At 36.5% G+C, this 13782-nt stretch overlaps 1 protein-coding gene across 1 annotated transcript in view; it reads left to right on the forward strand.

The window, feature by feature from the left end:
• Positions 1-13782, forward strand: part of AP1G1 (adaptor related protein complex 1 subunit gamma 1) — an 80560-nt gene that overhangs the window by 30826 nt on the left and 35952 nt on the right. The window contains exons 3-4 of the mRNA XM_059383286.1: positions 6509-6633; positions 12774-12915. Coding sequence (XP_059239269.1) covers positions 6509-6633; positions 12774-12915 — 267 coding nt within the window. The remainder of the gene's footprint in view (positions 1-6508; positions 6634-12773; positions 12916-13782) is intronic.

The raw sequence follows: 13782 nt of genomic DNA on the forward strand, positions 1-13782 counted from the left end.
CAGGTGCCCCTATCCTGCCTTTTTTTTACCAGTAGTTCCTTTTGAAGGAATTATTGGTAAGTTCCTTCCAAGGAACTCTTGGTAACCCAAGGCTACATATAGAGAAATTGCTTCTTAGAGGAAAAGCCCAACCAATAAATGAAGAAAGAATAAAAGAAAGAAGATTACCATTTTGTAATTCCTGGTGATCATCACTGATCCTAATGTCACAAAAGAGAGACAGCCACCAGAAATAATTATATACTTCTTGATGAAAGTTCATACCACCACCTATGAAGTGTATTTGCTAAGTCAAAACAAAATAAAAGCTGAAAAACCTGAATCTGATCAAGAATCTTGTCCATTTAACAAGGGACATTCATAACAGTTCATTGCAGCGTTGTTTCTGATATGAAAACATTGGGAATAATCTTTGTGTCCACAGAAAGAATAGGTAAGTTGTGGTATATTCACAAGTGGGATAGTATATTAGCAGTGAATATAACTGAATTACAATTTCTTATCTGAATATGAGTAACACTCAAAGACGTTGAATGAAAAGAACAGGGATATGGTATGACACATAGAGCTTAAGACATTAAAAAATAATTGTCTCCACATATGTAGTAAGGCATGGGGCATGGCAATGATGAGCAACAATTTTGAGTTCTGGTTACTCCTAGGATGGAGAGAAGGGAAATGGGACCAAGGCAGAGTATACAGAGGGCTTCAGTTGAATTTGTGATACTAAAAAATGTAAAATAAAGTGAGTAGGTTAAAATTTTAAGATTTGCTAAAGCTGGCTGGTGGCTCAATGAGTATTGCATGATTTTTGTGTATTTTTGAGTGAAATATCTCATAATTTCATAAGTTTTCTCAAGAGGAAAAATGGGATGCAATAGCAATGTTAAGTATTTTGTGTTTGTTTTTCCCCTTTGCCAAAAGAATGAAAAAACAACCTGGTCTCAGAGATTTTTATGTTCCATACTACATAGTGGTAAAGCAGTTCCAAGCTTATTCTGTGTGTGTGTGTGTGTGCTGTGTGTATAAACTAGAAAGTTATTTCTGAATATTAAATAGAAATAAAGGTAATTTTTAAAAACCTAACCAATCAGTTGCAGTTCCATTAATAAATAGTTGCATATTTTCATCAAGGTGATTGTTCACATCATAAAGCTTAGATGTTAAATTTAAAAGCAAATGTATATATGCATTTGACCTTGTGGGTAATTGTTCTGAAAGCTAACAAAATAGGTCTAGATTCTTTCAAGGGCAACCAGATTAAATGTTTATAAAGGGCAATATTTGTACTTGCTTTAGAACAATGTAACAAGGCTCAAAACCTTTCTTTTAAAAAATTGCTTTGAAATTCAGAAAAAGTTGGAATATTGAGTCAGAAAATGTTTATGAAAACAGTCTTTACCTGAAACCTACTCCATCAGGATATTTTGGGGATGACCTGCGTATTTCAGCTACGTATTTCAAAACTCTTCCAGTTGTTTTTGATCAGTCAGGTTTGGAAACCACTTCCTTAAGGCATTATATTTATTCCAAAGGGAGCCAGTAACTTCACTCTCTAGGCTTGCTAATGGCTGCCTGGAATGTTTCTGCTGAGAAAAATTCTTAGACCACTTCAAGGGTCAGTTGTTAAGAATTAGTGACTACTGTATTTGCCTTGAAAGTAAAGAGTGGAGGGGAGTGTTAAGGTTGTCTTCATTTTGTGACCCAGTTATCTTAGTGAAGAGGAGACTGAAGCCCAGGTTGTTGAAATAACTTGCTTAGGTCTCTTAAGCTAGAACCAGGATTAGGGCTTTTAGGTCAAATAGTGTCTTTTTGTTCTAGTGTGTTATATAAAGGGATAGGAATCTTTCTCTGATGTTTTCTTACTGTTTCTCACCTTGAATGAGTGCCCTTCTTAACTTTTTTGCATAATAGCTTGTGCTTAATTGTCACAGTGTGTATATAATACATATATATATACTATGATGTATATGTATGTATCATACTTGTAATATATATCCACATGTTGGTTTTTTTGTGTGTGCCCTTCCAACTGGGTATCAATGAGAATGTCTAGCTCATTGGTTTTTACACAGCAGGAGTTTATGAAGTTGAAGAAAAATCACAGCTTAAAAACAACGGGAAAGTAAATATAAAGAAAATCAGTGAGCAGCTAAAAATTATCGCAGTCAGACCTTTGGGATGGAAGATAGCAGGGAGAGCGAGGAGGTTGCTGTTGAAAAGCCGGTTGTAAGAGTGTTGTTGAAAAGGAAGAAGCTGATAGTGAAAAATACAAAATAACTGCCGGCAGAAGAACACATAGCCATCGAGGGCATTAGAGATAAGGAATGGACGTAACTTTGTAAGCTCTTACAGCATTACAGGTGTGCACAATAATCGTTCATTAGGAATTTAAGTTATTTTAAAAAGGCTGATTGTTCCCATTTACTGAGTTGTATTTTCATAAGATTTTTGGTCTTAAATTCTCAAAGTCTTTTCATAAAACTATTTTAAGACTCAAATGCTTTTTTGTTAATTTTTGAAATTACGTGTTACTCAGTTTGGGAGAGGGAGTAATTGCCCTAGGTTTTTTCCCCCTCCTTTTTAATTCTATCATTATATTAACCTTTTCTAACCACAAATTAGATAAAAGTTCCCTTTATCCTGCAGTTTTATACTTTTTCCTTCTGGTCCAATATTCTTTATCTTTGGAATAGATAATGACAGTTCATTAATGCAAAATTTAAAAGATAGAAAAGAATATATGATGAAAACCCTGCTTTCTGTTCACTTTCAGACAGTTTCCTGTTTTGTTTTGTTTTTAAGATTTTATGTATTTATTTGAGAGAGAAGGAGAGTGCGAGCGAGAGCGCACAAGTAGGGGTAGCTGCAAGGGGAGAGGGAAAAGCAAGCTTCCCGCGAAGCAGGGAGCAGGATGGATGGATGCAGGGCTGGATTCCAGGACCCCAAGATCATGACCTGAGCAGAAGGCAGAGGCTTAACTGGCTGAGCCTATGAGGCGTCCCTGCTTAGTTTCCTTTTTATAGGCAACTGTCTGTGTCTATCCTTCCAGAGATATTTAATACATCTCCAGGCAATGGAAATGCCTACTCCACTGTAAAATACATGTGTGCAGTGTCTACTTAGTAATCTGTCTTGAAAATTAGCCCATGTCCTCATTCTTTTTGCCAGCTTCTTTGACATACTCATGGTAATGTATCTAGCATAGTAGTCCATGATACTTTTTTTTCCCTTAAGTTTCTATTTATTTGGAGGGGGGGAGAGTGCAAGTGTGAGCACAAACGAGGGGAGGGGCAGATGGAGAGGGACAAACCAGATTCCCTGCAGAGCCAGGAGCCCAGTGTGGGGCTTGATCCCATGACCTGAGCCAAAGGCACACACTTAACCAACTGGGCCACTCAGGTGCTCATATTCCATGATATTTATGGATCATAATTTATTTACACTGATGCCTTATTAATGGACACTTATTTCCAGTCTTACTGTTTATTTATTTACTTTTATGTAAGCTCCACACTCATTGTGAAGCTCAAACTCAGGACCCTGAGATGAAGAGTCACATGCTCTTATCAACTAAGCCAGCCAGGTGCGCCTCCAGTCTGACTGCTTAAAGCAGTACGATAATTGAATAATTACCATTATTTTACATATATCTGAAATGTAAAGATAGTGTAAGTTCCTAAAAGTGGAATTATTGAGTCAAAGGGTATATGTATTTGTATTTTAGATAGGCCAGGTGTTTCTGTCTACAGCTTGTGCCACTTTATAGCCAGTCACTAATGTCCTCGCTCCGTAATGACAGTCTAACTTTGCTAATATAAGAGGATAAAAAAGTGTCTCACTATGGTTTCCATTTGCATGTCTTTTTCTCTTCCAGTAACTTTACTGAGACATATTTTTGCATATCTTATAATTCACCCTTTTCAAGTATACGGTACAGTGATTTGTTTTAAGGAAATTTACCTACTTGGGTTTGCATTTGTTTTATGAGGAGGTTGAACTCCATTTCCTATGTTTGAATTATTTTTGTTTTCTTTGAACTGTCCATATTCTTTGTCCATTTTTATATGGAGTTGTTGGTCTTTTTATTTGTTTTTTGTTTTGTTTTGTTTTTGTTTGTTTGTTTTTTTTAGTTGGTCTCTTTGAAAATCAGTTTGTAGGGTCCTGTTACATAGCATTTCGTGTCTATGAAACAGGTTGGAAATATTTTTTCCACATTTGTCATTTGTTTTTTTACTTTGCTCAGGGAGTTTGGAGTAAAACCAAAAATTTATTTTTTATCTCTGTTGTGTGAATATAAAAGCTAGACTGTTTTCTGTGGTCTTAAAGCGTATGTTAGATTTGTAGATTAGCAATGTTTCAGGTGGGATTTTCAAGTAGCTTTAAGTGAGATGGAGTGGAACTCAATTTGAGGTTGTTACCTAAGGGGCAGAAACATATAATTGATTTTACCATTTTTCTTCTGTAACTCACACTGGAGTTGCCTATTTAGTGGTTGCTGCTCAAAAAATGGATGCCTTCACCTAGTATTTCCCCCAGAACCCCATTGTCCATCCCTCCATCTTTTTTCTTTTACCATATCTGAAAACTATGATAATATTCTTAAAGATGAAACACAGTGCTTTCTTAGCATTATTGCTGGCCACTAACACCAAAGTGTAGAGGATGTGATGAGAATTAATCCTCAGTGGAGGATGTTTTTCAAATGCCATTTCCAGTCTTGAATCTTGGATTTTCCTCTCAAAATTTGCCACCTTCGTAAAACAAATGTATATTCTTGAAGCAAAGTCATTGTACCAATGGGGAGTATTAAAAAGAATTAATTTAGTGTTTGTCCCTTTAAGTTGTAGTTTTTTTCTTCATTTTCAGGTAAGTTTTAAACAAGTGTCACAAAGAGTAACAAATTGTACTCTCAAATCATTGATGACTTTTAGTGTGACTGTCTTAAAACTTGGCCTAAAAAATACACAGTCATATTAATGCCTAAGAGTAAAGTCTGTCTTCTTCATTAGTTCATCTTAATAACAAATTTTTGGATAATTTATTTGCTTAATGCCTGGTATTTGTTAAAGGCACGATTCAATAAGGATGATTAAAAATTTCAGTCATACCTGAAACTCTTTTAGAACTGTTTTTTTTTTCACTGCTTAAATATTCATTTTTAGGATTATTAAATGGGAAGGTTAAAAATCCTTCTGTTTGAAAAAGAGTAAGATTTTCTGATAATATTTTAGCTCCTGTCTTTTCATTCACCTCAGCAGTAATTTTTATGCTGAGATTGTGAAAATGACTTTATTCATTTTTTTATTTCAGATATTGTTTCTTAAAATTTAAATTGAATGCATAGAAGGAAGGGAAGGGTTGTTATGTAATCTGTCAGTTTCAGAGGCATTTCAGTTTCCCTTTTGGATCCTGGTTATTCTTAGAGGCTTTGATTTGTTCATGATAGTATAGTCATTCTGTTAACTTGAGGTGTTTTTAATGCAGATATATCAAGAGCAGTTTTTAAGTAGCTTGAAACAGTTTTATTTGCAAATGCTTTTATTTTCCTCAATTTCACTTTGGAACTTACAGGCAAATTCAGATGGGAATAGTCTCATGATTTTAGACTGTTGTATATATGTCTGCATTTGAACCCCTTTCCTTGGGATACAGTGATTCTAAATGGGAACATAGTTTGCAAAACTCCTCTTGGAGTTTTGGAGTGTCTAACTTAGCTACACGCTTTGAAAACCATCACTATCGAGGGGATATTTGGCCTTTTGCATGTTAGTCAAGGTGGAGTAATAAGGTATATCAAAATGATTGTGATATTCAAGAAAGGCTAAGTATCAAGACAATCTATTTAACTACAAAGAGTCTTAAGCTCTTAGAATTTTTATAAATTACATAAAGAAAAGGTCATATAAAACATTTTAGGTTTATTCTACTCCTGAAATTTCCTCTGGCCTTTTTTTTTTTAATTCTGTATTTTTATTCCTCAGATGCTAAACTCTTTCTTCTGCCTTCTCCTTGGTTCAAGCCCTAAATGTAGCACTTCCCACGTCATACTAATGTTAGTTGTTGTCTCTTTTTCAGTTGTATATTCCTGATGTTTAAGATAGTGTTTAGCACTTTAATGTATTTCCAGTTACTGAGTGTTTTGATATTCAAAATAGAAAAGATCATAAATGTACCCATAAGTTAGGTGCTCATTTAGTACAACTGGGGATTAAATTAAGAATTGGGTTTATTAATATTCTATTATAATACTTTATTAATAACTACTTAAACTTCAGTCTGTGGAAGTAAGGTAAACCTCCCAGATTATTTGGATAGTTTATATCATAGGACCTTGCCGAGATGATCTATTCCAGAACTTGGTGTCATATCATCAGGATATCTCAAGATCTTAGGCGATTTGATATCTACTAATTTCAGCCATCCATTGACTCTGGGTTAAAAACATTGCTTTCCTGATTGTGGTAGCAATTCCTTAATTTCTTTTCTTTTTTTAAAAAATTTGCAGTTGGAGTGCCTCAAGCTTATCGCCTCTCAAAAGTTCACAGACAAACGCATTGGCTATTTAGGGGCAATGCTGCTGTTAGATGAAAGACAAGATGTCCATCTTCTCATGACAAACTGTATCAAGAAGTAAGTCTTTTCCTTCTTTTAATAACTACTTTGTGCTTTTAAAGTTTTCTTACAATATGACATTGAGAGCATCTGTTTATTGACTTTATTTACTACCTAGAATATATTTGAATTGCTCTTATTGTTCATGTGTAAAGAAGGTAAACAAAGGATTAAAACTTCTGTAGGGCAATATTTATTATTATCTTTTAAGATTTTATTTATTTATTAGAGAGAGAGAGAGTGTGTGTGTGTGTGTGTGTTTGAAAGCACACGAAAGCAGCAGGAGGAAAGGAGATGGAGAGAATTTCAAGCAGATTCTGCACTGAGTACAGAGCCTGATACTCAGTCAGTTAAGTGACCAACTCTGGATCATGACTGGAGCCAAAATCCAGAGTTGGTCACTTAACTGACTGAGCCACTCAGGTGCCCCTGTAGGGGGTAATTAAATGAAGGCATTGCACGTACAACATCTTCAGGCATAGGAAGGACCACAGTTTAGCAATGAAACAAGAATTTGGACCTACATGGAATAGAAAAAGCATTGGTAAATCAGAGATTTCTTATATTTCCAGGACCTTGAATACCACGAGTAATGAAATTTTACATTTATTAAAGAATTACCAGTGTATGTTCTGAGTAAATACCATTTAAAGGTAAAAGAAGAAGTCTTGCTTGTTAGTGGTCTAATTCAAGATTTTACTTGCATGAAATTTTACTTAGGCTTGTGAATTTTTATGTGTCTTTTTTTCCCTCTAATGGGTGCTTTACTAGTCCAGTCATGTTTGTTTAACTTACAAACTGAGGAATGCTTGCTATACGGAGGAATTAGAGTAGCTAAGCAAGGGAATTAGCAGTTCTTCCCAGCATCCTTAACTTTCGAATAAATATCAAATGTTTATTTGAAAGTTGTGGAAGTTCTGGTGGCCTTATTGGTTAAAGGTACTTTTTGGTTTGGTTTTGGTGTATCTATTAGTTTAATTTCCTTTTGTAGATTTCTTTTTCATTTGTAGTATTTGTTTGACAGAAAGTAGATGCAGGGGATATAGGTAATCACGTTTGTAGTTATTGAACTCTTACACTTTTATGTGGTCAATAATGTTCTACTTTAAAATTTCCCAGTGGATAATGGAAAATCCCAAAATGAGAATTACGATTTGCTTTTAAATATAGAGGGTGTCATATAAATACATTGAGTCTGTGAACTTAATTTTGGGGGAATCTTAATTTGGGGTCTTGAAATAAATACTAATGGAAATACTGAGTTGATTCATGTATTCAGCAAATACTTGTATACCTGTTGCATGCCAGGAGCTGTTATAAGTTCTGGAGAGGGAGAGTGAAAACAATTGGCAGAGATCCTTGGTGTTACAGAGGTTACAGTCTTCATGTTCAGCATGACTCTTTTATACATTTACTCTGGCTAGGCCTCTGAGAGTTTCTTTAATTTTGGTTCTTGCATGCTCTGTTGCCCTTATTACTTAAGCCTTCAGTCACATGCTCCTGATTTGGCAGTTCTGCCTAGCAGCAAGTTCATATTAAAGAGTTAATACCAAACTCAAGTGTATGTTTATAGCTTGATAAAAAATTGAAGAATGAGGCACATAAGCAAGGAAGAAATCTTTGTTTTGAATTTTAATGAGACCTAACCAGGCCTCAGGTGAGCTTTTTTAGAGAGAAATAATAGTTGGGAATTGATCTCGCCCCTTAGTCAAAGCTCAAGTTAAAGGACTTTGGGTCATTTAGTTTTGTTTTTCAAAAAATATTTGTTAATGAATGGGCTGGTTTGTTTTGTGAGGTTTTTTGGTTTTTGTTTGTTTTGCTTTTGGTTTTTATTATGGGGCATCATTGTGTACCAGTGGTTTTTATGTTTAATAATGAATATTTTCCGGGATGCCTGGTTAAGCGGCTGCCTTCGGCTTGGGTCATGATCTCAGGTCCTGGAATTGAATCCCACATTGGGCTTCTTGCTCAGCCAGGAGCCTGCTTCTCCCTCTGCCTGCTGTTCTCCCTGCTTGTGCTCTCTCTCTCTGACAATACATAAAATCTTAAAAAAAAAAATGTTTCCCTCATTGTTCATTGGCCTAGAAAAGCTCTTTCTTTAAAAATTGGATATGATATTTTAAGAGCTTGCATTATGCAAATGTTATTAATCATTGAAAAATGAAGGAAAAGTCAGCTAAATATTCTTGGAAACTGGGAGCCTAAATGGGAACATCATAGTTAGACTTAAATATTATTGAGGCTTGTGGGTGGCTCACTCGGTTAAGTGTCTGCCTTCAGCTCAGGTCATGATCCCAGGGTCCTGGGATCGAGCCCCAAATCAGGCTCCCTGCTCAGCTTGGGGCCTGCTTCTCCCTCTCCCTCTCCCTCTGCCTCCTGCTTTGCCTGCTGCTCTGCCTGCTTGTGCATGCTCTCTCTATCTCTCTGTCAGATAAATAAATAAAATCTTAAAAAAAAGAAAAAAAGGGGGCGCCTGGGTGGCTCAGTGGGTTAAGCCGCTGCCTTCGGCTCAGGTCATGGTCTCAGGGTCCTGGGATCAAGTCCCGCATCGGGCTCTCTGCTCAGCAGGGAGCCTGCTTCCTCCTCTCTCTCTCTGCCTGCCTCTTTGCCTACTTGTAATCTCTCTCCATCAAATAAATAAATAAAATCTTTAAAAAAAAAAAAAAAAGACTTAAACATTATTTTTACCAGGGGAAAAAATACTTTTTTGGGAGAGAGAGAGGGCAAGCAGGGGGTGGAATTGGGGGGAGGGGCAGAGGGAAAGAGAGAGAGAGACTCTTATTTATTTATTTTTAAGATTTTATTTGTTTATTTGACAACACAAGCAGGGAGAGTAGCAGGCAGAGGGAGAGGGAGAAGCATACTCCCCACTGAGCAAGGAGCTCAACGTAGGGCTTGATCCCAGAATGCTTGGATCATGATCCGATTTAAAGGGAGCCACTTAACCCACTGACCCACCCACGTGCCCTGGAGAATCTTCAGCAGTCTCCATGTCCAGCTTGGAGCTTGACTCAGGGCTTTATCTCACAATCCTGAGATCATGACCTGAGCCAAAATCAAGAATTGGACACTGACTGAGCCACTCAGGTGCCCCTTATCAGTCATTTTTATCTTAAATATTCAAATTGCTAAAAAGTAGCAAACATGGCTAATTTATACTTTACTTTCTTTTCCTTTCTTTATTCAGAGAAGGTTAAAACCATTTATTATTTCATTTAAAATTACCAATAATGATCCCCTTACATGTTAACATAAATAACGTTTTTAATGAAAAATTATTTTCCAAAATAAAAACAATTCAAATGAGAAAAATAACATTATTTCATATATTTTTTAAATCTTTAAACACCTGGTCTAATGGAAGACAGCCAGATGTCATACTTGCTTCTACATTCAATTTCTTATGTTGTTTTGATTGAAGTATATGAAGAATATCCAGCCTTTCACAGATAGTTGTTGGATAGTTAGAAAAAGGAAGAGGACTTTAATAGCCTTTCAGATAACTGGATATTCTTCTTTGATACTATACCAAAACTCCATAAATGGTAGTTTCGTAAGGATTAGTTTCAAGGTAGAATTTGAAACCATATTAGTGAAGCTTGGTACTTTGTTCTATTAAACCCATTGCTCCTCTTGCACTTGGAATCTTTTACTCATGTATGCATTTGTAACACCATGCCTAAGTCACTTGGGAAAAATTGGCTCAGTTAAAGTATTGGTAGACTATGAAGTTTATCATAGTCTATAGCAATACAAATTATCCAAAATTCTAACTCTTACTTCAAAGCTTGGATTTTATCATTGGCAACAAGTATTGTCAGTTGTTGCTCTTGATAAGCCAGCTTGGCTCCTTTTCCAGAAGATGTCAGCTACATGCCCAAATCCTAATAATTATGCTTGTCTGTCAGTTATTTTTCAAGTAAATATTGTATATATTTGAAAAGTTCGTAGTTAGGGACGCCTGGGTGGTTCAGTTGGTTAAGCGTCTGCCTTTGGCTTAGGTCATGATCGCAGGGTTCTGGGATCGAGCCCCACATTGGGGTCCCTGCTCAGTTGGGAGCCCGTTTCTCCTTCTCCCTTGGTCCCTCCTGCTCGTGCTCTCTCTTATCTCAAATAAATAAGAATAGAAATCTTAAAAAAAAAAAAGTTCATCGTTTAGCTTGCAAGTGAACAGGTGCTTTTCTCGGAGATTGCCACTTGGGTGTGCAGAAGTTCTTTATGAATACTTCGTATTTCCTCACACAATATTAAACAGTATGCATTTGAGTCAAGATTTAGTAAAACTGAGCTGCTTTACTGCCCTGTCACAGGCAGTCTTAAGTGAAACACACTCCTTCCTTTCCTCCTTCCTTCCCCCTCTCCCTCCTCCCTCCCTTCCGTCCATCCACCTTCCTTCCTCCCCCCCCTTCCTTCCATTTGTCTAGGTGTGGCAGTGAATACAGTGACCGCTAGTACAGTTCGGTGCCACTACTCTGCCAGTAATTTTCTCCACCATTGCTTTTGCATCAAGTGCAAATGTCAGTATAGTTGGCAAATAACGAGTTAGGATTGTGAAAATAGTTCGGCTGTCCTGGCCCTGTGAAACAGTCTTGGGACCTTCCAGAGATCCGTTAACCACTGAAATCCTTGAGAACCACCAACTAAAGAATATTAAAATGCTCTTAAAGCCAGTAGAAGTAGCATAACTCGTATAGTAATTCAGCTTCTAAATAGTAGAAGTTGATTATAATATATAGATGAATTTACTGGTTCAAGCTTTTTAGTATTTCAGCTTTTTCTGAAGGTATACTTCCTGGCTGGTTTGTAAATAATTTTGTACAGTAATCAATGTCTGTTAGAGATAGGATTTTGTATATCTGTATCACCAGGTACTGGGCCTCACCGTAAATATCTAGTTTAGTTTGTTAAAGGTTGTTTAATTAGCTAATTTTTCTAGTTACTGTTTTTTTCTTCTTTTGAATACATAAAAATGTAAAAATTAGGGTGTCTGGGTTGTTAAGTTGTTAAGCATCTGCCTTCGGCTCTGGTTATGATCCCAGGGTCTTGGGATCAAGCCTTGCATCGGGCTTCCTGCTCAGTGGGAGGCCTGCTTCTCCCTGTCCCACTCCCCTGCTGGTGTTCCCTTTCTCGCTATGTCTGTCTGTTATATAAGTAAATCTTTTTAAAAAATGTAAAAATTAATGTGACAACAAAGTAAATGTTATACCATAAGGTTAGAGGTTTCAGAGTATTTCTGTTGTGATATTTAAGTCACCTTAAATGCTCTAGTAGGGGTTCCTGGGTGGCTCAGTGGGTTCTGCCTTCGGCTCAGGTCATGATCTCAGGGTCCTGGGATCAAGCCCCACATCGGGTTCTCTGCTCAGCGGGGAGCCTGCTTCCCCCTTCCTCTCTGCCTACTTGTGATCTCTTTCTCTCTCTGTCAAATAAATAAATGGAATCTTTAAAAAAAAAATGCTCTAGTGGTGGGAGCTGCTTTTTGATTTTTTTTTAAGGTTTTGGTTGATGTATATATATCTTGTCATTTTTTTTAAGTGAATACTAGTAGAGCATATTAAATTTTTAAAATTTTTATTCTTTAGATAGAACGTGCATGCACCAGAGTGGGGTGGGTGGAAAGAGAGGGTATAAGGGGGTGTCGTGCAGGGGGAGGAGGAATGGAGGGAGAGAGAGAATCTTAATTGGGCTCCTCACCCAGTATGGAGCCCAGTGCAGGGCTCCATTTCACAACCCTGAGATCATGACCTGAGGGAAATGAAGAGTCAGACCCTTAACTGACTGAGCCACCCAGGCACCTCCCCAAATCTTCTAAACATATAGTTATGCTTCACATTTCTGTCTTCGTTGGCTTTCCCTTTCATTGGTTTGCTGAATTTTCTGGAGTAGTTTGTCTTCAACAGATAACATATTGCTGAATTTCTGTTACTTTGGTATTTGGAAACAAGGAATTGTAAGCCTGTAGGAGGCACTGTAAATCAGTTCACTGTATTGGTAATTTGTAATAAGGTAAACATATTTTTGCAACAAATAATTTTGTTAATTATTTTTCTTACTGGACAAATTGTGAATCATTCAGAGTTGCCTCATTAGATTGTGAAGCTTCTGTATGGGGAGCACAAGTAAAAGCATGTTCATTTCTACCTTTTTCCATTCTTTTACAGTGATCTTAATCATAGCACGCAATATGTACAGGGGCTAGCACTTTGTACCCTTGGCTGTATGGGCTCTTCAGAGATGTGCAGAGATCTTGCAGGAGAGGTAGAGAAACTCCTGAAAACCTCCAATTCTTACTTAAGAAAAAAGGTAACTTTTAATGAAACCAAATGTCTGCATTTGGATCAGGGACTATTATGGAAATGGGGAGGCAAATTATTTTTGAGAGCTCTGATGATGGTGTAACGTATCTTTCTTGGCAGTAGATATATTTTAAATGATTGTATATGAATCAGGTGTTTGTAAGTCAAAATCTGTCTTTATGCTAATTTTGGAGGTCGGTTTTTTTTTTTTTTAATTAATAATTAACTCCAGTTGGTAACTGTGAACACTTTAATTCTTCTCCTAATTCCCCTTTTTTCAAGAAAATGATTTATAAACAAATGTTACAGGATATCCTAGATACGTGATTACTTCCTAATTTGCCAGATTCTAAACAGTATTAAATAGAGTGATAAATGAACAGAACTTTAAGAATTTACTTTTGTCCTAATAATTAGTGCCCATGCCCATGTCTTTGTATGAGTGACTTTGAATCTCTGGAAGTGCAGTTCCATTGGGACCTACGTAATTATTAGAGAATGATCTAGAACATACTTTATAAATTGGTGTGTCTAAATGGAAGACAATAATCTTACTCTCTTACTTGCTTTTATATGTTGATATAAACATTTATGTTTTTTAAAATTGTGCTTGAACCTTGTAACCTTCATAAACAAAGGGTGTACAATGTGGGACTTAGAAGACGTGAACACTTACTATTGCTTGGTTGTCATTCACTGTGCCGCCACATTAATGGTGTGAGAAGGCCCAAGCTGTTTTCTAGAATCATGGACTGTTGATGATGATTGTGAACCAAAGTCAGTGCTTTCTCTTAAAGTATGAGTGGGCTGCTCTTGTTCAAAAAGTACATTATTTCATGAAATAAAACACTTCTGTGGATTGGAAAAAAAATAC

Source organism: Mustela nigripes, chromosome 17 (assembly GCF_022355385.1).
Source record: "Mustela nigripes isolate SB6536 chromosome 17, MUSNIG.SB6536, whole genome shotgun sequence".
Taxonomy (NCBI): domain Eukaryota; kingdom Metazoa; phylum Chordata; class Mammalia; order Carnivora; family Mustelidae; genus Mustela; species Mustela nigripes.